At 43.1% G+C, this 25,963-nt stretch overlaps 1 protein-coding gene across 1 annotated transcript; it reads right to left on the bottom strand.

The window, feature by feature from the left end:
* Nucleotides 1–13,944: 13,944 nt before the first annotated feature.
* LOC132407158 (RLA class II histocompatibility antigen, DP alpha-1 chain-like) lies at nt 13,945–24,845 on the bottom strand. The gene is made up of 6 exons (XM_059993454.1): nt 24,777–24,845; nt 24,268–24,573; nt 18,731–19,024; nt 17,872–17,979; nt 17,198–17,241; nt 13,945–14,577 (listed from the first exon to the last, which is right to left on the bottom strand). Exons 1-6 carry the CDS (start codon nt 24,829–24,831, stop codon nt 14,476–14,478), a joined length of 909 nt encoding a protein of 302 aa, XP_059849437.1. The 5' UTR covers nt 24,832–24,845; the 3' UTR covers nt 13,945–14,475.
* Nucleotides 24,846–25,963: the final 1,118 nt, after the last annotated feature.

The following is a 25,963-nucleotide window of genomic DNA, read 5'->3' as shown; positions in this document are numbered from 1 at the left end:
GATATTGGAGCAAATGGCAAGTCCTGATGCTAAGTATCGCTTAGCTAACTCCGCAGTCCGGGCCTCTGTTGATTTAATTGGTTTTGTTGGTATATCACTTAAATTACACAGAGCAAATAGACGTACTGGTTACAGTAAATATTAAAATGGTCTTTGGTTCATCTCACATAACGGCATAACATTTCGGAGTAATAAAGCAATAGCAAAAGTTTAATCATGAAGACTTCAGCAACTTAATTATTTCTCTAAAAAGCAGCCCCACATTTCTGGAAAAGTCACGAACGCTGGTAGAAGATTGAATGGAGCTCTACTATAATGAAGTCAGTGATGCATGACTACGTTATCTTGGTGAATTGAAAAGTTGCTGCAGTGGCTTCCTTTGCACTTAGATTGCTTCGAAGTATGAGAAGAACACTGGCTATTCGACAGAAAACAGAGTAACAGTAAAGAGAAATTATTCTGGTTGGCTGCTGGCTCCCTCTGAAGTTCCACACGGACCACTACATTTAACGATACATGTCAATGATTTGGACTATTGAGTTAATGGACTAGTGGCTAAATTTGCCGATGATACAAAGATAGGTGGAGGAGCGGGTAATGTTGAGGAAACAGAAAGCCCGCAGACAGACTTAGATAGTTCACGGGAATCTACAATGAAGTGGAAAATGAAATATAACGTTGGAAAGTGTATGGATATGCACTTTCGGGGAAGAAATAAACGGGCAGAATATTATTTAGATGGAGAGAAAACTGAAAATACAGGGATGCAGACGAACTTGGGAGCCCTTGGGCAGGATACCTGAAGGTTAACCTTCAGGTTCAGTCGGTGATGAAAAGCGCGAATGCAATGTTGACATTCATTTCTAGGGGAATAGAATATAAGAGCAGTGATGTGATGTTCAGGCTCTAGAAGGTACTCGCGAGACCTACTTGTAGTATTGTGTGGAGTTTTAGGCTCCTTATTTTAGAACGGATGTACTGACAGTGGAGAGGGTTCAGAGTAGATTCACGAGAATGATTCCGGGAATGAAGGGATTACCCTATGAAGAAAGTCTGGCAGCTCTTGGGCTATATTCTCTGAAGTTCAGGAGTATGCAGGATCTTATAGAAACATTCCGAATGTTAAAAGGCCTAAACAGATTAGATATGGCGGTTATTTCCCAAGCCAGGGGAATCTAAGAAAACTGGGCACAACTTCAGGATCGAAGGAATTCCATTTAGAACAGAGATGAGGAGAGATTATTTTAGTCAGAGGGTGATAAATATGTGGAGTTTGTTGCCATGAGTGGCTCTTCAGCCCAAGACATCGGGTGTATTTAAAACAGAGATAGATAGGTTCTTGATTAGCCAGGGCATCAAAGGACATGGGGAGAAGGCAGGGGAGTGGGGATGACTGGAAGAATTGGATCAGACCATGGTTGAATGGCGGAGCAGACTCGATGGGCTGAATGGCCTACTTCTGCTGTTATATCTTATGGTCTGACGCACCAGATATCGTTACGTAGATTTACAGCATAATGCGTTAAAATGGGCAATGTGATTAATGAAACACGTTATCTTATCAAGAGAAAGCATGTGGGAAAGTGACTAACATTGAAGAGATGGAAACCCGAAATAAAACAAATAAAACATGTTAAATCCTACTACATCAGGAATCATCATTGCGAAGAGAAATAGTTAAAGCTTAGGTTGATTTCTGGGGAGGGGTCTTCAATGTGGAACGTCAACTGCTTCTTTTCCAAAGATGTCGCCTGTGGCTTTCGCTTATTCTGGTTATGCACTTCGGCGTGAATCGTTGTTGCTGATCGGGGTTAAAACTGACTGTAATATTACAAAACCCATTTCAACCAAATAATATTTCGCTACAGTTGTACCTTGCGTGCTGTCTGTCAGCTCACGTGTAACATATAGTACGAATTGATTTGTGCACTTACTGTACTTCCCCATTTTCTAGTACACTGTGACTCTCGTAAACTGATATTTAGTAGATATTCACCATACGAGAATGATGAACAACTTGACTTCCGTTAGCAAATGCTACCATTCACCTTCCAATGCAAGCGCTTATGAACTGATGTGGAAACTTGAAAGGATAGAGGAAGCAGATTCAACGGGAACATTCGAATAAATCTTAGAGATATACTTGAAAATAAGGATTGGATAGGAAAAATGAATCCTATTTTTCCCTACTACATTCCGAAGTGGTATGGAATTAAACAGATTTATAATATCTTTGATATGCGAATATCACGCTCTTAAATAAGTCGATTCGCTTCACCTACTTGGTCTTCATTCTGACATCCGACCAAAGTATTTGTTTTAGCCCCTTCGGAACATAAATTAAAAAGAAATGAATTGCATTGTTTGAACATTATTTCAAAAATTGAACATTTTTCTTTGATACCAATCGAATTAATTGTGTAAGTGGACTGCTGAAGGTACGGATCTTTCAGAACGCATTTGATGGTAACTGTTGTGCGCATGTACAGTGTCCTGTAGTAACCTGGTGCTTTGTTTAAAAGGCTTTGTCTTACAACGAAGATGTAAAGTGATAATAGCATATCAGTGGCCGTACTGCATTTAAATATTAATTAAATTAATTGACTGGATTTGGTTCCGTTTTCGGAGGACTCCTGACTTCAAGTTATATGCTTTTCCTAGTTATGCCATTTTTATTGCTATTTTGCACGGTTTTGATGGAGCACTTCGTCACGAATTGGCTCTGCGGCCTGCAGCGAAATTTTATAATGCACTGAACGACACCGAATATTCAGAGAGTGCTACAAAGAGTCTGCTTTGATTTTTACTATTCGATGTTTTATTCGTACATGTTGCCGTCTGCACGATCTGTTGTTATGCTCTCGTTGGATGTTTGATATTTTGTTTAAACAATTTGAATGGTGTTTCTTTCTTTCTTGGCTGCTGGCTGGAAAATCTCAAGGTTGTATACTGCTTGCATACTATGATAGTAAATGCACGTTGACCTTAACTGGGACAATAATAATATATCCCTCCATTCCAATGTAGCTTCGCAATGTTGTTCCGTTTCAACCATGTACCATCGGTGAATTATCATCCCACATGTTTCTCACCGCAAACCGAACACTCCGTTTCAGGTCCTCTGCATTCTCTTGATTATATTTTAGCTCATCTCACTGTCTCTATCGAACTCCAGCTGCTCCTGCAAGGACGTTCTAGAACTCCAAACTGAATTTTGATAGCCACGACTCCTATTGATCTTGTAATTATCATTGCAATAACATTTCCAGCAAATGGGGAGAGCAGGCGCACTCTTACCGCAAGAAGATTTTTAAGCCGTGACGGGTCAGGTAGGTGTTTGCATAATTTTTATTCTCTAATAATTGCCTTTAGGGTCTGTTTATAAAATTCCGACTAACGAACTACTGTTTAATGCATGGAAAACAAAGCCGAAAAGAACGGTAAGTGCATTCTCTCGGTCGCCGTCATTCACGCGTCTCCGGTACAATGTGTGATTTTGGATTCTGAGCATTCATGGAACTGCCCAAGGGAGGCGACATGTGGTCGAGCAGTAGGCCTATTATTTCAGGAATTTTCATCAAATTTAAATGCTTGATCATTTGGAGGTTGTATATATTTTAGCAAATAAAGCAAAATAAAATGAAGACATCACACATTTATTCCAGTTATAGAGTTCAGTCTGTATTCTTTTTTACAAAGTCGTTCCCGCAGTTCTCAGATTCCTCACTCGCTGTTCTGGTCAGTTTGCACGAAGAACTTGGCGAGAAGCCAAAACAAGTGTTGTCTTTGATTGAAAAAGAGTTCGGATATAGGATGCTGCTCACAATAAAGAGAGAGCTTAGAGGTGAAACTGTAAGTTATTCAGTTTAATTTTTATGGTAACATAGATATTCAGGATGTATTGCGACAAAATCTATAAAAGGGTGCATCGAGGACACCTCAAATGATTGACTGCAGTTCCGGGGCTCCATTTTGAATCCAATCAGCACGAGCGGAACTGGGGTTAATGCTGCTACTTCAAACATCTCGTAAATTTCCAAAAAGTAAAAGGGAGACCATGGGAGACAAAAAAAAAACCTTCGAATAACTATCACACACCATTTTCCTGACCTGGCAGCATCGGTACCCAATCCTAAACTGACAATACTGAATATTCTTCAAAGCATCGTGGTTGGCGGTTAACTATGTTGAGCTTCCAGCGAAAGGAGTCAAGACTCTGATTACCCTCGACATTTTGAGCAGTTATGCATCACAAATCGCCATGAATCGGCGGGTACGTTATGCTGTTTTCATTGACAAGTTTTCGCCATCATTGAATTGCATCTTCTACCCTTCCAGAAATGAAATTGTGTAGGTGCTTCGAAGGTGAAGTTGTTTAATGTAACACATATTTTGTCTATTGGATCCCACTGGATGTAAATAAGTTTCGGTTATTGAGGAGTTTATTCGGGAGTAGATGGATCAGTGCCAGGCTTCCATGTGTCTCCTACGTGCAGAGTCAAGATTCTGATTACCGGGCCGATCCCCACACCATTTTACCAGTTATGCATCCGGAATTCCGACGAGTCGTTGGGGATGTTAAGCTGCTTTCATAGACATTTTGTCGCCTCCTTGAATTTCATCTTCTGTCCCCTCGGAATTGAAATCGTTCATTGTAACATATAGTTTCTCCATTGCATCCAGCTGGATGTCATCGAGGTGGGGTGAGGAAGTTGAGTTCGGCCGGAAGCGGACACCAACATTGTCGATCTTATCCTGCTGCGGACCTGGATGAATTGTAAGAGAAAGTTCAAAGGAGAGACAACTCTTCAGGTCATTTAAACTGTCTAATCTAGAAATGTCACTGCGTCAGAATATACCGGCTGCAGTAGATAAGTTTTCTGCCGAGCCGTGGGATCCTGAAATTCAAATGTTCCTTTCCTCGATACATAACTATCAAAGATGACAGTACTGCGACTTATTCCCCCTGAATCACTGTCTGTTCTTCATTAGACTATACTCATGGCGTGTAGGAATGGAACGGTAAATTGGACCGATTACTGAGCGCTAAAAAGAAGCCGGCTGACAAACCTGCCTCATTTGAACACTTGTGAGATTGTCGTGGTTACTCTTAGGCGACAATTAAATAAGACTGCACATGCATCATTGATCGTAAATGCTTTGGAGATAGACCCTGTTTCTCTGTAGTTTTACCGGCATAGATTTTGTTTATTGTTAACTGGCGTGGAAAAGCATAGGAAGGTATAAGCACATTTGTGTTTTAAGTATTCAATTTATCGCTTTATGAATTCATATGATTTAATATTTCTGACAATGCCAAAAACAATCAAGATGTTTCCAACTATTAAGCACAGCTATTGTTAGGTCTACGGACTAACTGTGAATATAGATTTCCAATTTGTGAAACACTTCAGTCCACTCCACAGGATAATCCATTGAAACATCGCATCTTTAAATGTCTCTACCTTCTTTGAAAACATATTTCTATGTATACGAGCGTGGAGTTGAACGAACCCAAGTGCAGAAAATTTGCGCGGAGTCAGAGTCGGGAGGCGTTATTGACGTAGCGAGCGTGGAATCAGTATCCAGGAACGATGCCAGACTTAGAATTGGCAGCCCTGAGAACCATGAAACGTGATTACTCACACCGGAGTCGATCAACGAACTGGCAGCTCCTTGTTGTGATCACAGGGTCTTTATCCCGCACTTTCTGATGGAAAGCAGGTGTGTGTGTAGTTGGTGGAACCTGGGAATGATTGGAAACTAAACGACGGAAATGAGACCAAATTCCTGAGGTAAATAGCAAGGTGGGGGATTACCAAAAGAGACCATGACAGAGTCCATCCCACAACAGGAGCCCCCAGGCAATATTCCAGGCCCGTCGGGATTGTCACGATGAAAATCCTGGATGAGGGAAGCATCTAGGATGATCGGGAGACCCGGGAACACTCTTCTGGACCGTACCCTTCCATATCTCCCAGTTATTGGGAACCCCTTTCCCTACTTCCCACATCCAGTAGTCTTCGGACGGTATATGCCGGATGGTTATCGATGATACGGGCAGGTGGGGGAGTCTCAGCCAAGGGACTCAAGGGGCTTTAACTGGGAAACATGAAAAGTCGCGTGGACTCGAAAGGATCCTGGCAGTTTAAGGCGCACTGCTGCGGGATTGATAACACTTTAGACCTTGAATGGTCCCAGGAAGTGCGGGGCGAGTTTCCTATGCCCGTTCTTGAGCGGGATGTCCTTGGATGAAAGCCACATCATCTGCACCGGTTGGTACTCAGGAGCCGGAGTCCGGTGTCGGGCGGCTGTCTTCTTATTGCGTTTTCCTGATCTGAGTAGGGCCGGGCGAGTCTCCTCCCAAACCTTAAGGCACCGATCGATATGGTCCCGAACCGACGGGACTGCAATCTCCTTTTCTGGCGCGGGGATCAGCGGGGGTTGCTGCCTCAGGGACCTTCCAACGGCAGAGATCACCGGAGAGTTGTGGGCGTACTCAACCCACGGGAGATGGTCGCCCCAGGTCGACGGGTTATTTTCCGTTACACAACATATAGTCACCTCCAGGTCTTGGTTGACCCATTCCGTCTGCCCGTTGGTCTGAGGGTGGAATCCGGATGACAGGCTAACCGATGCACCAAAGGCTTGACTGGAAGGCCTTCCATACCTGTGAGAAGAACTGGGGACTTCGATCCGAGACGATATCTACGTGGAGGCGGAAGACGTGGCGGACGAGAAGAACTGCGGTTTCTTGAGAGGAAGGGAGTTTAGGGAGGGCTACGAAGTGCACCGCCTTGGAGAAACGGTCTACCACGGTGAGTACGGTTGTGTTCCCATTTGAACGGTGTGGACCGGCGACGAAGTCCAGAGCGATGTGCGACCAGGTACAGGTACAGGACGAAGTAACCCCGCAGATGGCCGATGAGAAGTTTTCACCGGGCAGAGATGGAACATGTCGAGACATAGGAAATGGTATCCTTTCCCATGGACGTCCACTAGAAGTGTTTGTTCAGGAGCGCTAGTGTCCAATCAATCCCGGTGTCGCAGGGGACCCGAGACGTGTGCCCTATTAGAGATACTCACACCTGATGGAACCGGGCACATACAGGTGATAGCCGGCTCCATTGCCGGGGCCCGGGTCATCCCGTTGGGCTTCTTTTACCTTGGTCACCATCTCCCAAGTGAGAATGGCAACCACGCAGGATTGTGTGACAATAGTCCCTTGGCTGTAAGTGTCCTCCTTGCAGTTGTATTCACGCGAGAGCGCGTCCAGCTTCCCGTTTTTGGACTTGGAAGGGATGTGAGGGAAAACTTGATCCTACCAAAAAATAACGCCCAACGGGCCTGGCGGGAGTTCAAACGTTTGGCGGTCTGAATATACCCCAGATTTTAATGATCAGTCCATACCACAAACGGTTATTCTACCCCCTACACTCAGTGCCTCTATTCTTCCAATGCTAGTTTGACCGCCAGGAGTTCCCGACGCCCCACGTGGTAATTCCGCTCGGCGGGGGCCTGTCGGCGAGAGTAGAAGGCGCAGGGGTGAATCTTTTGGTCCGAACTTGATCGTTGGGAGAGGACTGCTCCTATCCCGGAGTGAGAGCCATCCACTTCGCCAATGACTTGACGGGCTGGGTCCGGATGGACCAAGATGGGAGGTGGTGAAACGACTCTTCAAGTCGGTGAACGCCGAGTCAGTTTCGGAGTTCCCAACAGAAAGGGATAGTGTTCGAGGTATGGCCGGTAAGTGGGGACGCCACTCGACTGTAGTCTCTGATAAATCGGCGGTAGAAGTTTGCACACCCCAGGAATCGTCGATATGTTTTGCGTGACGTGGGCCTTAGCCATTATTCCACTGCCCGGATCTACTCGGAGCCTGCTCTCACGTGCCCGCTCTCGATGATAGAACCCAGGAAGCTGACCAGTGGAGCGTGGAACTCACATTTCTCCTCCTTTACATATAATTGGTTTTCCCACAGTTTCTGGAGGTCTTGACGGACATGGTGAATGTGTTCTTGGGTGGTGCTAGAAAATATCAGGATATCATCGAAGCAAACAAATACGAAGCGATTAATAAAGTCCCTCAGTATCTCATTAATGAGGTCTTGAAAAACGACAGGAGCACTGGTGAAGCCAAACGGCATGGGCAAATGTTCGGTGTGGCCCAGGTGTGTAATCAAGGCCGTCTTCCATTCGTCCCCCTCCCGCACCCTGGCTAGATGGTAGGCGTTAGGAAGGTCCAGCTTTGAGAAAATTGTGTCTCCATGCAGTGGTTCAAATGCCGATTTAATGAAGGGTAAAGGGTACTTATTCTTAAGTGAAATACTGCTTATGCCTCTTTAATCAATACAAGGACGAAGAAACCTGTCCTTCTTTTCAACAAAGAAGAAACCAGCGCCTACCGGGGAAGATGAAGGTCTGATAATTCCCGCCACGAGGGGCACAGGAACAGACCATCCAACCCACAATGCTGCGCGAACCCAGCTAAAAAGCAAACCAAAACACCCAAACACTAACCGCACCCACCTAAGTTGTTTTCATATTCCTTCATCTTTCTTATATCCAGGTGCCTATCCAAGCTTTAATTAAAAGCCCCTATTGTACTCGCCACCATCACCATCCCAAAGAGGGCATTCCAGGCATCGACGACTCTCTGAGTAAAAAAGCTTTCCTTTCACATCTCCATTGAACCCACCTCCTCTCAACTTCAAATTTGAGCAACAAATACTCTCTGTGCGCCATCTATGCCTCTGATATTCTTGTAAACCTCTATCGGATCAGCCCTCAGCTTCCGACGCCCCAATGAAAACAACCCAAGTTTATCCCGCCTCTTGTGATAGCATAAGCATCTCGACAGAATGTTCTTCATTCTTTTGCTGAGATAGCAGGAAGCTGTATTGGTCTGCAAAATTAATGCAGCTGTTTGATACCATTAGGCAGGGATGACAGGATTGGCTCCATGGGATGAAAGAGAAATCGTCTTAACACTTCAAGTTGATAGTTTTTCACTCGAACATGAACAGCAATGTTTCGTATTGTCCCCTCCTTGGAGAAAATTCCTGTCTGGCCAAGTGTTCCTCATGTTTTTTTTTTTGATTAATTTTAGCTTACAAACACCTGGACCCCAGCACTCAGGAGGCAAATTCATCGAAAAATGTCGTTCTCATCCACAGAAGCTCCTTCCTGTTCCCCTAAAGAATCAGCTATATCCACAGCTCGCCTCTTCTCCCCGCCCCACCCCCGCGAACTTCTTTTTTTGTCGCAGAGTCAGGCTCAGTGCCAAAGACCTGATCGTCGTGACTTTCCCCTGATCGGTCATTTTCTTCAACAGTATCCAAAGTGGTATATCTGCTGGTGAGGGGGATAGCCAACGGGTACTCTGTGCTGGTTGTTCACATCCTTCTCCTTCCTGACTGTCAGCCAAATATAAACTGCAAACACACATTCCTACAAAAAAATTACTTAATTTGTTTTTTTAATGAGAATCACGCAATGAAGGACGCACCTTCATCACTACACAAATATACATGACTTGCAGAGCCACAAGACTGTGCTAGTGGCAAAAGGCATGAAAGACAAGACAATTAATCAGATTCAGAAAAGCCTGAAATAAAAACTCGATGCATATCCTGGTTAGAAGGCACAACCGAAAAAAGTGGAAGGAAACAAGAGAAATCAAAACTCAGTTAACAAGAGACATCAAAACGCAGGTCGGGTAGATAGATGAGCAACTTGGGTAATTAACTGAAATTCTTATTTTTATGAAAAATGAGCATTATTATTTTGTAATAACACGATATTAACATGTTATTTAAATATATACACGTAAAGCTTTAGAGTAAAAGATACCGTGCTTACATGGAATTAATAATCAACTCGGCTGTTCCTCGGAATATTTACAAGCATTCTTGAACATGAGAAATAATAAGTGAAATAAAAGGAAAGTACTCGACGAATTAGGTGGGTCAGGCAGTGCTGGTGAAGGTATGCGGGCGTTTGATGTTTTGAGCTGAAGACACGGGATTTAGAGTATAGGGAAGATGCGCAATATATAAATGTGAAAAGGAGCTGTGCGACCGGTGACAGATGGGGTGGATTGGTGGAGTGTTTCAAGCGCTGCGAGAAAAGTTTGATCCAATTTGCTCATTGCGGAATTCTGTAAAAACATATAATAACGACCGACTCATACATGTTTTATTAAGGCGGATCAATGCATTTATATTAGACAGTTAATGGGAGATGTCGTGATCATCCAAGAAAACTATACCATGGGATTACGGGACCTCCTACGGGATCCCACCACCAAACACATCTTCCCCTCCCCCCCCCCACTCTCGGCTTTCCGCAGGGATCGCTCCAAACGCAACTCCCTTGTCTATTAGTCCACCCCACCCCATCCCTCCCCACCGACCTCCCTCCAGGCACTTATCCCTGCAAACAAAAAATGTGATACACCTACCCCCCACACTTCTTCCCTCACCACCATCCTAGGCCGCAGACAGTCATTGCTGGTGAGGCACCACTGCACCTGCGAGACAACTGGGGTGATATACTATATCTTGTGCCCCCGATGTGGCCATTTATACATTGGGGAGACCCGCCGCAGACTGGGAGACCGTTTCGCCGAACAGTCCTCCAGCAGTGACGGGATCTCCCTGTGGCCACACATTTCAATTCCACAGACCTCTCCCACTCCTATATGTTTGTCCATGGTCTCCTCTATCGTCAAAATGAGGCCACACGCAGGTTGATGGAGCAATTCCTTATCTCCCGCCTATGTAGCCTCCTACCTACCCGCATGAACATTCAACTTACAGACCTCCGTTGATGCCTCTGCCTCCCCTTACCCCATCCCTATCTATAATTTTAGTCTGGTTCTCTTTCTCTCTCTTTTCCTCCCCTCACTATAATCTCCCCCAGCCCTACCTTTCTTAACTTTTATTTCCCATAATTCTCCACCTTCCCCCTAGGACATTTCCCTTCAGCCTATCACTTCCCAGCTCTCTACTTCATTCCTCCCCCCACTTCTTATCCCCCTTCGACCATCCCATGTTACTTCACTCTTGATGAAGGGTTTCGGCCCGAAACGTTGTCACTACCTCCTCCCATAGATGCTGTCTGACCTGCTGAGTTCTGCCAGCATTTTGCGTTTTTATTTATTTCCAGCATCTGCAGATTCACTCGTGTTACCATGGGATTAATGCTGCTCAGTCGGCAGGGCAACGTGACATTTATTTAAGATGTTTAGTGAAACCCATCTTGCGTGGAATGCATCCTGAGTGATTCGCCGAAGCATTTGTAACTGAGATTTCGTCCTCTAATACTGAAGTGAATCAAAGTGAGAAGCCAAGGTTCAGCATTACGTCTGGCGTTTAGAGAATAAGATATCGTTTAACGATAAACATATAACATAACATTTATTGGATTGTTTATTAGTAGAGGAATGTTTCTAAAATAGTGTAACAACTCGAAGCGATAGAATTGGGGGGGGCGGTGTGGAGGTTTTTCTTCATAACAGCGTAGCAATTAGTGATGGTGCCATCTTCAGGCCGTCGCAGTGACAGAATGGACTTGATTGGGATGATTCGGAGGAATTTACAGGTTTACAGATATTTAAAATCTCTGAAACCGTTATCATTTATATTATTATTGCATTTATCTTCCATCCTCATTAGACTGTACTGCAATATTTTTGTCAGATCAATATAGTACAGACGTTCTATTGCATCAGTATTAGGGAGTGCTTTTTTTTTACGCAGGGCATTCTCCAGTGCGAGCAAGCATTGATTCGTTCGAAACGACATTCTGCTGCGATGAAACTAAATACGACCTGAAAAGCACGTTGGAAAATATTACCAGCGCTTCGCAATTCCTTGAGAAATTGGTCACTCTTGTAACTTTGCCTTTCAGAGAAATAACAAACGACTATTTGTGTTTTTTTATGAGTAGATAAAGAAATGAGTAAGAACGATAAGAGTACAAAGATCTTGTCAACTACGAACACGATATAACTGTATATTTTTACTTGAAAATAAATATGGTAACAGCGTTTAAAAGTGGAGGAATTGGCTACATTTGAGATGTGAACTGACAGTGAAGGAAGTGAATGAACGATTCTCAAAAGGAGATCCATCTCAGACAGCATATTCAGCGGAACAGGTCTAAAGCGGTCAACTCTTGTTTCCAAGCGTGTACGTTTCTATCATTATCAGACGGAGGATTTATTTCTCTGCCGGAGTTCTCAGTACGTGTTCCCCACTTTCCTCAGTCCCGCACCTTATCCACCTGATGAGCAACAATAATGTAATATTATAGCAGGATGCTCACCCTGTTGTGTCACACATACATCTATCTTACCAGCAATTAATGCGTCAATATACGGACGTTTGGCCAAATAAATACTTGGCATATTTCAGATTTGTTTTGCTCTATTGGGCAATTGTGAAGTTATTAATCGCTGAGGAGCAGTGTGAGAAACAAAATTTTCTTCAGGAGTACACATCTAGACACGTGATTGATATATAAATCTACTTTCCAACGTCGACGTTTTTCAGTCAAATGTTATGATTAGGCTAAACCTGATTTCATTTAGTGTGACCATGTGCGTATCAACCGCTGCTTCAATGTGGGCTGGGACCGGTACACAGGTTGCCATGCATTTCTCTTGCATTTTTGGTGCCCTGGGATTTCTGTTACTACCATTGTCATATGGAGGGCGTTGCGAGTGGACCCAAATGCAAGACACAGACAATGAACTACCAGGAACAGGACTAGGTGTGAGAAGGAAGCAAGGAAAGAGGGGAAGAAAGGACGCAGGACATGACGCAGGCCCTGGACGAGACAAGGATTCCGGGCTTGAGCTAGGACTTGACGAGGATACCGGAACCAGGACATGGAGCTGGGAACTAAGAGCCTGGACTTGGACTCCGAGTGTGAGACCGGACAAGGACCCAGAAATTGGGTCTTGACTCAGGATCGTACCCAGAACTAGGAGACGACATGACGAGGTTACAGGACTGGACGTGAGACACTTGGACAGGACAAGGGAACCCCAGCACAGGATGAGGGAACCCCAGCTCACGCTGGGTAAGGGCGAGGCACATCACAAGACGATAACACAAAGCCGTGGCTTGGACGAGGCTAGGACTGGACGAGACCCCGAAGCCTTGACTTGGTCGAGGAAGAACAGGACGAAAAACACTTAGCCTGGGTCGACGGAGGACAGGAACGCAAAATAAAGAGTCGGGACCCCTCCTTGGGTACAGGACGTAGCACCAGGACAGTTCCCAACGCCAGATAGTGGCAAAACGGCCTGACCTACCGAGCAAAGGCGTAAACACAGACAGACTGCTCCAAACTGGGCTAGGCTCCAGACACAGACAAGGCGAGGCAAGGTTCCAGGCAGAGGCAACGCGAGGTGGGATAAGGCTCCAGCTAGAGGTAAGGCAAGGTGAGGCAAGGCTCCAGGCAGAAGCAATGCGAGCCAAGGCCCCAGGCAGACACAAGGCGTGGCAAGGCTCCAGGCAGAGGCAAGGCGAGGCAAGGCTCCAGGCGAGGCAAGGCAAGGCAAAGCTAGGCTAGGCTAGTCTCCAGGAGGTAGGTGAAGGGAAGGGATACAGACAATGGGTCAGGACAGGAACAATCCAGCAGCCCGATGGTGAACACTGACGCTGTTTATGAAGCCAGTCCAAACAAGAATCAGCTGCCTCAACAGAAACTGGGGAAACCCGGAGAGCATGGAATAAGGATCATCGACCGGACTGTGAACCAGAATGCTGATTTCACAGATCGGACCATGACAACCATGTGATAGTGCACTTGTATTATACAGCTAATTTTGAGTAACAAGCCGTGAATGTATAAGAAACAGAAGAGGACTCATTTTTTGCAGCATACGATATTTACTGATCAATATTCAAATACAGAGGTGTTATAGCGAGAACATGTTGCGATGTTTTTCACATCTTCAAACATATATTCCCCTCTGTTGAACGTTGACATGTGTGCAAAGAATAACTGTTCAGTTGGCGTTTTTTTAACCCTGCAGCAAAGTTTCTCTCGCTAGTGGTGACCTATCTCTTGATTTTTTTTTCATTCTCTGAGGACTGTGGACAGAAAATCTTGCGTGTGGGGCGGTACTTCAGGCAAAGTAGTTTTCTTTCCTGAAATGATCGGGGACTGTACAATGGCGATTATGACTGGGCGCTAGAGAGAGTCGGAATCGTTTATTCCAAATCTTATTCCTGAATTACTTGCTTTCAGTTTTTCCACGGATAATTGCTTCCAACAAATCGAAGACGGTATTGATCCCTTATCTTCATAAATTATAAATGTTATATCGATTAACAACCTTTGTCTGATTACAAGAAATTAAAAGAAGCAATACCGAGGTCTGCACTCATTGATTGTCTATAGCTCTAAATTGCAGTTGGATTCTCAGCTTCACAGTTTCTTTGATGTATTTACATCTGATTACAATGTATGTTCGTTTTGATGAGTGGATGCTGAGGTGTTCTTGGAATTGGGAAGTTGCAGAGCAGCGTAAGTCAGTTTGTCAGCTCCATTTCTGTTAGTCTGTGAAAATATTTCAAAATCAGCAGTGAAATGAGAACCCATTGAGTTGAACAAGTTGAATCAATAATTGTAAAATAAATTAGTGATGCACTCATAAGTTGTCAACTTTACATTTCTGCCGCTTACACAAAGTTTATGTCAATATTTTATCAAACTTTCCCTTTTTGATTCATTAGGTAGTTCAACTCCAACAGCTCCTGTTGTCCCACTGAACAATAAGTGTTTCTTTCCTTACTTATCATGAACTTCAAATAATTGAGTTGGGAGATTAGGTAACTCCTTGAAGCAGCATGTATAGTAAAAATATTTTGCTAACTCAGAATACAAATGCATGTTTGTGTTATATGTATCTGATTGCCGCAAACTGTTCAGCCTATAGATTTTACGGGTGTTTCCTCAGTCACACCTCCGAATGCACACAAATGCTGTAATCAGTGGATGCCGCACAACTCATAGAACGAACGTTGGTACTTTGTTCATTCATGCCCTGTGGCTACTGTTTTGTCACAATTCGGCATTTCTATTAATAACACCAATGTTCTGTTGGATCAGTGTTCCTAGGTTATTATCAGATATTCCTGTTCATTATGGAGCTGATAATGGGCGTTGGAAAGGATGGCTATTCCTCGTTTCATGCGTTTTAGTGTTTCCTCGTTTGCAAATTACATATGAATGTTATGGCCCCGTCTGGCTCTCCCCCATCTCGCTCCTATCTAGTTGATTATGCCTAGTTCCAGTCGTTAGATTTCCAATTGCTGCTAGTTCTCTAGTTCTAGTACACCAGTTTTCCATCGGAGACTGCAGAGTAAGAACAGTGGCCAAACAAACACGGGCCGCCAGTTCGTTGGTCTATTCCCATGTGATTACTTCGTTTCCCGACCGCTCAGAACTGTTCGTTCTAAGTTCAGCTATAGTTTCAAGTTATTCCATGAGAACCCCGTCTCCGTATCAAGACTCCATATCAGAGTTCCGTATCAAAGTTCTTTCTGGTTATCTGTTCCACGTTTGCGACTGTGCAAACACCTCTCAACCCTATCTGCGAGCCTGTGTCCTGCATTTGGTTTCGCCCCCTGTCACTCCATGTAAAAATTAAATTACATTCGTGAAAGCAAGGGAAGAAAGATCATCTCGAGGGATTCCGCAGATGCTGGAGATCTTGAGGAATGCAATGAAAAACAATGATTGAATTTATTTGGTAAGGCAGCATGCATGAAGGTAAATAAACTGTCTATGTTACTAGCCAAATCGCTTTATCAGGAGATCAAAAGAAGGAGTCAGAAGCTCGAATAAGAAGGTGGGGAGGGAATACAAGATGGCAGGTAATATGCGAAAACATGTGTGTAAGGAGGTGTGTGTATACTGGGGGATGGAATGACGATGAAGCTGGGAAGTGATGATTGGAAAAGGAAAAGGATGCAAGAAAGTACCTGACAGGAGGAGACTGTGGACCCTGGGAAAAATGGAAGAAGGAGGTGATAGGCAGATAAGAAGTGAAGAGGTGAAAGGAAGCCATAATAGCGAACAGAGAGAAAAAGAGAAGGGGGATGATGAACTATGTATCAAAATTTTGTGATACCAATGTTCATGCCTTTAGGTTGAAGTCCACCCAGGTGGAACAAAACAGCTGGGAAAAGTTGTTGCTGCAGCTATCCTTACGAAAACGTAAAAACATGCTCTAAAATTGGGAAGCTGATTAATGGAACAAAAAAAGACGTTTCCAATTCTAGACAGATCGTTATACAACCGATACATGCTAACAGGAGAATCCAGGTGGGACAAATATAATAACATTGAATTGCTGAAACTCTGAAGTAAAATAAACAAATAAAACACGCAGTAGATCAGGAAACAAGAAAGCAAAAGAGAAACACTTAACGTTTATGTTGTTTTCTGGGGAGAGGTGATAAACTTGAAAGGACAACGTTTTCTCTTTCCCAATATGTCGCTAGAGAGATTTAATTCTGGATTAAATCCAAAATGAGAGATGATAATACATTTATAAGTTTCACCCATTGTTTTCAAAATTGAGGAAGATAATTCAGCGTAGCCTCATGGAGTATGGAGTATCCTTAACATGTGGGTATCACTTTGCACCAAACACTACACGGTGAATAAGAAGCATATCCGATTCCATTGCAGGTTATGCACTGTTGTGTAGATCTTTATTGGGAATCGGGGTTAAAAACGGCAAATGACTTTCCAAAACAAGATTTCGCTGCATTTATAATCTGCCGTCAATTCAAATGTAACATATATTGCGAACTGATTCGTGCGTGTACCATATTTGCCCCATTGACCAGTACATAGCAATTCTCGTAAACCGACATTTGATATCTAAAATACCTCAGTCTTAGATTTGTATTTAATTATTCGTCACATGAAGTATGATTAACAACCTAAATTACAATAGTATTTCTTACCGTTCATCTTAGTGCACCCGATTAAGAAACAGAATCAACAGGAATATTCAAATACATCTTGGATATGTACTTCAAGATAAAGAACTGTCGGATAGTTTCATTCTTCCCTACTGATTTCCAAATGTTAGAATAAAATAAATTTATAAAAGCTCTGCTATACGTATACACCACTCTGAAAGAAGACAAGCCACTTCACCTACCGTCTCTTCATTCTGATATCTGTCCAAAGAACTTGTGTTGATTCCTTAAGAAAAATAAAATAAATTATTTGCATTCGAAAAATTGGAGATTATTTGCCAAATTCTAATTGAATTCATCGCGTAAGAGGAACTGCCTAATTTATGAATCTTTTAGAAAGCCTTTTGTGGTATCAGTTGTCTTCAACATAACGGCACTATGGTCAAGAGTCTTCGACTTTTAACGAAGCTGTAAAGTGATCATAAATAGCATATGAGTGGCCGTACTACATTTAAATACTGTCGCTAAAATGGAAATTAAAATCAAAGAGACATTCACGAGTTCATCAATGTTCTTTACACAGTCAAAGTAAGCCTAGACCTACCCCAGTTGCTTCCCTTTTCAAAATTGGATCTGCCATTGTATTGAAAACGACATCTGAAGTATTCCAAAAGAATATAGCGGCATTTACGAACAAGGTGCATCATGTAAATACAGCGAGTGAACTGGTGAAATCATTGCATTTGAAGATCCAGCTTGTGTTGTGCCTAATGATTATCAATGTAATCAGGTTCGAATATCACAATCCATGTCTAATCATGCTGTAATGACATTCATTCTTTGTGAAGTTGAATATCTTTAGGGCGTCTATTTTGCGCGAAAAGAGGTGACACTTCTCAGCTATTAGGGTTCTTACCGTGCGATCTCTTTAAACTGACTTTCAGCAAGACTATTATCAGAGCTAAAATTGCAGATCCGCCCACTACACATGACAGAATTAATTTAGTTTCAGCGTCTTCTGGATCTACGAGGGGGAGACAAGAAACCGTGAAGCATTTATGCAACTAAATACAAATGCACATATGTCAATTAACAATACAACATGTTTCATGAGCTCCTTTCAAATTTCTCTACACAATATCTGAAAATATATCATCAGGCACGAAATGCAAGTTTCCACCTTTGTTATAACACGATGAGATATAAAGTTTAAGTTTTGCTATGTCACAATTTTGGCAAATGGTCCGAAGTTTGCTACCTTACAAATACCGCACGAATTCAATTTCTTAATTCGTCCTACACGATTTAAACTAACGGAATAAGACATTAGATTTTGGACACCATTCACGTTGAATATTCACTGTCAATTACTAAGCTTCAAAAGTAGTCATTCTTCCGTGTTTGGCTGGCTGTTCAGTTACGTTTCTTACAAGGGCATATTGACACCACCACTATAACCTGTGAGCACTTCCATCTTATATTGAGCGCAAAATATTCTGAACTTGCTGAAATCTAGTGTAACTCATAAAATCCTGGAAAAACTCAGCTGATTAGGCAGATCTAAATTGTCAATACAAAGTACACTACAGATGCTGTGGTCAAATCAACAAGTAAAACAGCTGGATGAACTCAGCATGTCGGGTAGCATCTGTTGATTCGTTCAATGGATGCTGCCCGACCTGCTGAGTTCATCCAGCTTTCGTACGAGTAGATCTAAGTTGTCGACGTTTAAGGCCCAGATCCAACATCATGGCTTTATCGAAACACCATCTTACCTTGCTCCAGGATGTAGCTGAAACTTGCAGGCACCGTGAGGGAGACATGTGACACCAGGCAGGTGTAGACATCTTCTCCCCAAGTAGACTGCGTGATTTCCAATAAACTAAAAGCTTCGTACAATCCATCCACGCTCCGGTTCGTCACACTTTCTATTCCACTGCGAATTTCTTTGTTATTTCTTTGCCAATTGATTTCTAATTTCTCCGGGTAGAAGGCAGCCGTTTTACAAAGAAGCTTTCGAGGAGACGAAAACCCTCCAATAGGAAGAATTTCCAATGGCGTTGGAGGAGCTTGAGTAAACACAAAGTTATATTGGGTATTTTCCATCTATTTCAGTGCAGGTAGGTCCTTCATCTCCGCACCAACTAAAATGACACTCAACTATCAAATTAGTTACCCGCCATTATTAAACAGTATTTAATAAATTATTTTAATTTCCCGTTCTGTTTATTGTTGCTTAACCATACACACGCACCTCTAAGTGAAACATTGTTCTTCTGGGGCCAAGTTGCAAGATACAGTACAGTATATGTAGTCACACACGGCACACGTAGTTACCATCCAACACAGACAGTCACAAGATAAGCAGAACAAATACAGTCACCTTGGGAGATGGATGAAAGGAAGTGTCCAGAGAATACACTTCGACGGCGAAGCTAAGAGTTCCGAAGTGAGGAAGTCATTCTCTTTTGAATGGTATTTGAGTTTTATTGCACAGTTGACTTTGGAATCCTCGCTATTTTTGGATTTTTCATTTCATATCAAGACTGAGCTACAAAACCCAAAATATCAGATTTTTGGATAGTACAAGTGCCCCCGGAGTTTAATTTTCTGTCGGCTCAACTGCTTAGGGAGTATTTCAGGTCTTGGGTTTGAGCATCCAAGTCATAAACATCCAGTAATAGAGCTTTCTTCGGAATGTAAACCACTCCTACAACATTTCCCCGTGTTGAATGTGGCAAATCATCTCCTGTATGAAACAACCAGTAACGGATATGCAAACTGATATTAAGCGCATTGACTCCATAGTTCCATTCTTTCTAAAGCCTGCCGTCCTGCAGCAAAATGGTTGACAGTGACATGGCACTGCTATAGGATCGCTTATGTAAATGATGCCTTGCAGAAGTTCAAACAGGAACTGAACAACTTCAATTTCACAATAAACAGAGCTCACTAAAACGTGAGCCCAATTTTAAGGTTTTGTAAACAGGATCTGCTTCCGCTACAGCTATGGTCGGTGTCTAACGGGAGAGATTCAATAGTTAGATTGTTTTATCTGTTTATCACTGCAGTTAGGATTTCGCTCTGAGTACAATAGCCATCCGGAGCTCACGGTTGCCTGACTCCACTTCCCACACCTATACCCACGTCAATATTCTTGGCCGTCTCAAATTTTAGGTGAAGGACAATGCCAAGGTGAAAAAGAAAAATCGAATCTTTCTGCAAATACATTAAGCGTAAAGGGAGAGCGACAAATAAAATAGATCCATTTGCAGATCAGCGAATTCAACAAAGCATGGGGCCTAAAGAGGTGGGGGGGGGAGCTCTAATCTATTTCCATCAATATCAACTTGGAAGACGTACACAGAGGCTACACAACTAAGGCAAAACAGAAGCAATGTCATGGTCCATATACGGATTACAGTCTTGAGGCAAATTAGGGTGCGGATATCCCCAGAATATGGCAAGATGTCTTGTCGGACCTCGTTGGAAGCTAATGCAAAAAGTGAAAGGGCCCCAATATAGGTGTTCAGAATGTCCTTACTCGTGGGTGAGGTGTCGGAGGACTGGTGTATAGCTAATGTTTTAAGACCACATGGATAGAAAACTGGTTGGCAGATAGAAAGCAAATGGTAGCAGTGAATGGGTGTTTCTCGGACTGGCTGGAGGTGACTAGTGGGGTACCACAGGGCTCTGTATTGGGACCACAGCTCTTTACGATTTATGTCAACGATTTAGATGAGGGAATTGAAAACTATATCAGCAAGTTTGCTGACGATACTAAACTGGGTGGCAGTGTCACATGCGAAGAGGACGTTAGGAGAATACAGGGAGACTTGGATAGGCTGGGTGAGTGGGCAGATACTTGGCAGATGTCATTCAATATGAATAAATGTGAAGTTATCCACTTTGGAAGCAGGAACAAGAGGGAAGAGTATTGTCTGAACGGTGTGGAGTTAGGTAAGGGAGAAATGCAAAGAGACCGAGGAGTCCTAGTTCACCAGTCAATGAAGGTGAATGAGCAAGTGCAACAGGCAGTGAAGAGGGCAAATGGAATGTTGGCCTTTGTTACAAGGGGAATTGAGTACAAGAGCAAAGATGTCCTTTTGCATTTGTACAGGGCCCTGGTGAGACCACACCTGGAATATTGTGTACAGTTTTGGTCTCCAGGTTTAAGGAAGGACATTCTGGCAATTGAGGAAGTGCAGCGTAGATTCATTAGGTTGATTCCTGGGATGGCAGGGCTGTATTACGCAGAGAGATTGGAGAGATTGGGCTTGTACACGCTGGAATTGAGGAGATTGAGAGGGGATCTGATTGAAACGTTTAAGATAATTAAAGGATTTGATAGGATTGAGGCAGGAAATATGTTCCAGATGTTGGGAGAGTCCAGTACCAGAGGGCATGGATTGAGAATAAGAGGTCAGTTATTTAAAACAGAGTTGAGGAAGAGCTTCTTCTCCCAGAGAGTTGTGGAGGTGTGGAATGCACTGCCTCGGAAGACGGTGGAGGCCAATTCTCTGGATGCTTTCAAGACGGAGGTAGATAGATATCTGATGGATAGGGTAATCAAGGGATATGGGGACAAGGCAGGGACTGGGTATTGATAGTGAATGATCCGCCATGAGCTCAGAATGGCGGTGCAGACTCGAGGGGCCGAATGGTCTACTTCTGCACCTATTGTCTATTGTCTATTGACTATTGGATATGGGAGCCGAATTAGGCCACTTCACCCACCAAGTTTGCACTGCCATTAGATCATAGCTAAAATGTTCCTCTCAGCCCGGATATGCAGCCTCCTCCCCGTAGTTCTTCATGCCCTAAACAATCAACAATATATCAACGCCTGCTGTAAATATCCAGACTTACAATGACTTGGTCTCTATAGTTGCCTGTGGCAAAAGAAAATCCACTGGTTTACCACTCTTCGGGTATATGCATTCCTCCTCATCTCTTTTTTAAAAGGATGCTCATCTATTATGAGGTTGCGTCCTCTGGTCTTCTACTCTCTCACCATACAATCCATCCTCTTCATAACCACACAATCAAGTACTTTAACATTTAAATAGGGTTCAATACAGTCAGCCTTATTTTTTTCAGAATTCTAGTGAGATTAGGCTCAGAGCTCTTCATATGATTAGCTATTGAATTCAGGAATCATTGCCATGAACCTATTTTGCACCCTCTCCAGTTTCAGCACTTTCTTTCCAAGATAAGGGGCCTTAAACTGCTGACAATATGCCGTGACGCCTTACCAGTGTTTTATCCGTCCCAATATTCATCCTTGCTTTTATATTCTAGTCTTCTTGAAATGAGTGCTATCATTTCAGTTGCCTTCCAGACCACAGAGGTAACCTGCAAATTAATCTGCGTGGAAAACTGCACACGGACTCCCAAGTCCCTTTGCACCTCAATGTGTTTGGATTTGCGCTCCAGTTAGAAAATAGTCAAAACGTTCATGCCCTGCGCTGAAGAGCATGACAACATACTTCTCAATCCAGCATTCTATCTGCCACTTCTTTGCCTATTCTCTATAATATGTCTTAGTCATTCTGTACCCTCTCTATTTCCAAAAAACTACCTGCCTGTCCACCTATCTTCATATTGTCTGCAAACTTTGCAACAAAGCCATCAATTCCGTCATGCTTTTCATTCCTTCAAATAATTCAGTCAGATATGTCTGTCGTGAGTTTCCCTGAGGAAATTGTGCTGACTATGGCGTGTTTTTTTATGTGTCTCCAAGTAACCTAAGACCTGATCCTTAACAATGGACTCTAACATCTTGTCAACCAGTGAGGTCGGACTGACTGGCCTGTACTTTCCCTTGTCTGCCTCTTTGCCTTCTTGAAGAGTGGGGTGACATTTAAAATCTTCTAGTCTTTCAGAACCATTCAAGAATCTAGTTATTCTAGAAAGCTCTTTACTAATGCCTCCACAATCTCATCAGCAACTTTTAGCAGAATCCTGAGATGTACATCATCTGGTCCAGGTGAATTCGATACTTTCAGACCTTGCAGTTTCCCACGAACTTGCTCTCCAGTTATGTCTCTAGTTTTTCCGTTATTCAAGATAGACTCTCGGAATAAGCCGGGATATTATAGGATAATGGGTATTACCCAAAAGTGGGAAACTTATTGGGAGATATTCAAAAGAATAGGATATATAAATAAATAGATAGAATGTGCTTGATTGGGAATGGACAGTATTGTTTTGTGCAAGGTAAATGTGTCTAACCAAGCTTAAAGAGCTTTCCGAGCGGGGTACCATGGTTCTTCATGAAGGATAGTGGATATGTTCAATGTGGATTTTAGCAAGAGCTTTGGAAAAGCTCTGCATGGGGGTGGCGGGTGGAGCAAGAACATTCGCTTGGTATTCAGGATGAAGGAGTCAAATGTCTCTAACGTTGGCTTCGCTGGAGAAGCTAGAATATGGTAGCAGATAGTTGTTTTTTGAAGTAGTCAGCTATGACAGCTTGCAGCGGTTTATAGACCAAGTGTAAAAATGGGCTGAAAATGGCACGTAGAACTAAATGAAGGTTATTGTAAGCTGTTGCTCTTTGAGAAGACAAACCAGTCTCTGACTTACACAGTGAACGAGACTGGCAGTGCGGAATACGGTAAAAAAAAAAAATGATCTCGGAATATCTGTCGATCAACCTTTGACAGTGGTGCCAACTACGGATAGTATAGTAAAGATAGCTTTTGTCAAATTGGCATTCATATATCAGATTATTAAGCACAAAAATAGGATGTCATGCTGAAGTTCTATTAGAAGTCAGTGAGAAAAAAATTGGAGTATTGTTCGCAGTTCTGGTTACCTATCTGCAGGAAGTTATCAATATGATTGAATGAGTTCAAGGAAACTTGCAAGGAGGTTGCAAGAATTTGAGGACACGAATTATGAGGAAAGGTTTAACAGGCTAGATTTTTTTTCCCGTGATAGGTAAGAGAATGAGCGAACGTTTGATAGAGGGAGTCAAAATTATGAGGGGTGCAGATACGGTGCATGAAAGTCTGATTCATCCATAGAGGTTTGGTGAGAATGTAATTAGAAATCAGAGCTTAAGAGTCAAAGGAGAAGCATTGAAAGCAAACCTGAGAAGAAAGCTCCTGTTTCTAAAAAGTAATGTGATTAACTCTTCTGTTCTATATAATTCTGAATTTAGAACATCTGAACTGGGGTGTATTTAAACAAGTGAAAGAAATGCATTTTCGCCGTTCATTTTATCAAGACGAAACATTTCGTTTTATCCTCATCACTAAGTTTGACGTAAAATGTACAGAGATGAAAATCTCCAGACAGCCACACTCACCGAACACAGTGAGCCTGGAGCCACTTCCATTCCCGTAAGATCGTTCTTGATCTTTTGCTTCACAGTAATACGTTCCGGAGTCGGCGGCCTTGACATTCCAGAGTACAAGTTCTGCCCTTCCCCACTCTAGAGTAAAATGTCTTCTGCTGTCCCTTTCTAAAAATGTCTTCTCGCCTTTCCTCCACCAACGAACGTCAACAGTATCTTGTAATAGTGGAAATTTGCAGAACATGGTAACATTCGCACCACCCGGGACCTCCAGGACCCGAGGTAATTGAGAGACTTCGCTCGCAGTTACTTTGACGGCTGCCGGAAAAATAAGCAGGAGTATTAATAACAGTTCGAAACAGTGAATCAACAAAAACCAACGACCTAATTCACTGGAGGTCTTAGAGCGAAAGACGACTAAATAGCTGAAACACAGTAACCAAATATGCTGTGGGCGCCAGTGGTTAAATATTCATAAATAGAATATTTAGTTCGGAAGCGGCAGGATTAAATCAGCATACTTAGCCAAGTAATGGTCAGAAATGCCATGTACGAAACCGTAAATATCTCCGGCATCTTGAGGAAACCGAATCGACTAGTTCCTGCAATGCAAGTGGTACTTTAAAAGCAATTGCTGGAGGAAAAGTATTAATCATGTAAACATGACGTAGGATGACGCCACCACGATGCACAATAATGTGGTTCAGAGTTAAAACCTGCTTGGGCTGGGAGGAAAATAAGAACTCTTATAGTTTATTTTTTTTATTACTTGGCCTACTTTGTGCTTTTCTGATAATGCTGGAAATTATGGCCTCTTGCTGAATTCAGAATTTTGGCCTCCTGCTGAATTCAGGAATTTTCCAAATCTTTATTGAGATGTAAATTCAAATCTGTACTCTTGCCCATTTTGATGGTAAAGACGGAAATCCGCTTAGGAGTTGAAATATGTCCAATAGGCAGGCAAAAATAATAACAGAACGGAAACCACGATCCTGAAAGAAAGAGGACATTTGCGAAGTCCTGGAACGGGAAGCCTCATCCTGGGAGCTGATGCGGCGGAGACGGAGGAACCGGGAATAGGGAATGGCATTTTTGCATTGGGCAGGGTGGGAAGAGGTATAGTCAAAATAGTTAAGGGATTCAGTGGGTTTGGAGAAGATGTCAGTGGATAGTCTGTCTCCAGAGATGGAGACCGAGAGATCAAGAAAGGGGAGAGAAGTGTCCGAGATGAATCAAGTTAAAATAATGGCTGGGTGAAATTTAGAAGCAAAGTTGATGTGGTTTCCCGTCTGGCGTCATCATAGATGCCCTCACCAGCATCTCCTCCGCTTCCCGCACTTCAGCCCTTAAACTATCCTCCCGTCACTACAACAGGGACAGGATTCCCCTTGTCCTCAACTACCACCCCACCAGCCTCCGGATACAACTTGTTATCCTCCGCAACTTCTGCCACATTCAACAGGACCCCACCACCAAGCACATCTTTCCCTCCCTATCCCTTTCAGCTTTTTGCAGGGATCGTTCCCTCCGCGACTACCTGGTCTACACGTCGCTCCCCACAAAACTCCCACCTGGCACTTATCCCTGCAAGCGCAAATGCTACACCTGTCCCCACAGCTCCTCCCTTACCACCATTCCGGGCCCCAGACAGTCGTTCCAGGTGAGGCAAGGCTTCACCTGCGAGTCTGCTGGAGTCATCTATTGCATC

This window comes from Hypanus sabinus, chromosome 17 (genome assembly GCF_030144855.1).
Source record: "Hypanus sabinus isolate sHypSab1 chromosome 17, sHypSab1.hap1, whole genome shotgun sequence".
Lineage (NCBI taxonomy): Eukaryota > Metazoa > Chordata > Chondrichthyes > Myliobatiformes > Dasyatidae > Hypanus > Hypanus sabinus.
This window is presented reverse-complemented; position numbering and strand designations above follow the sequence as displayed.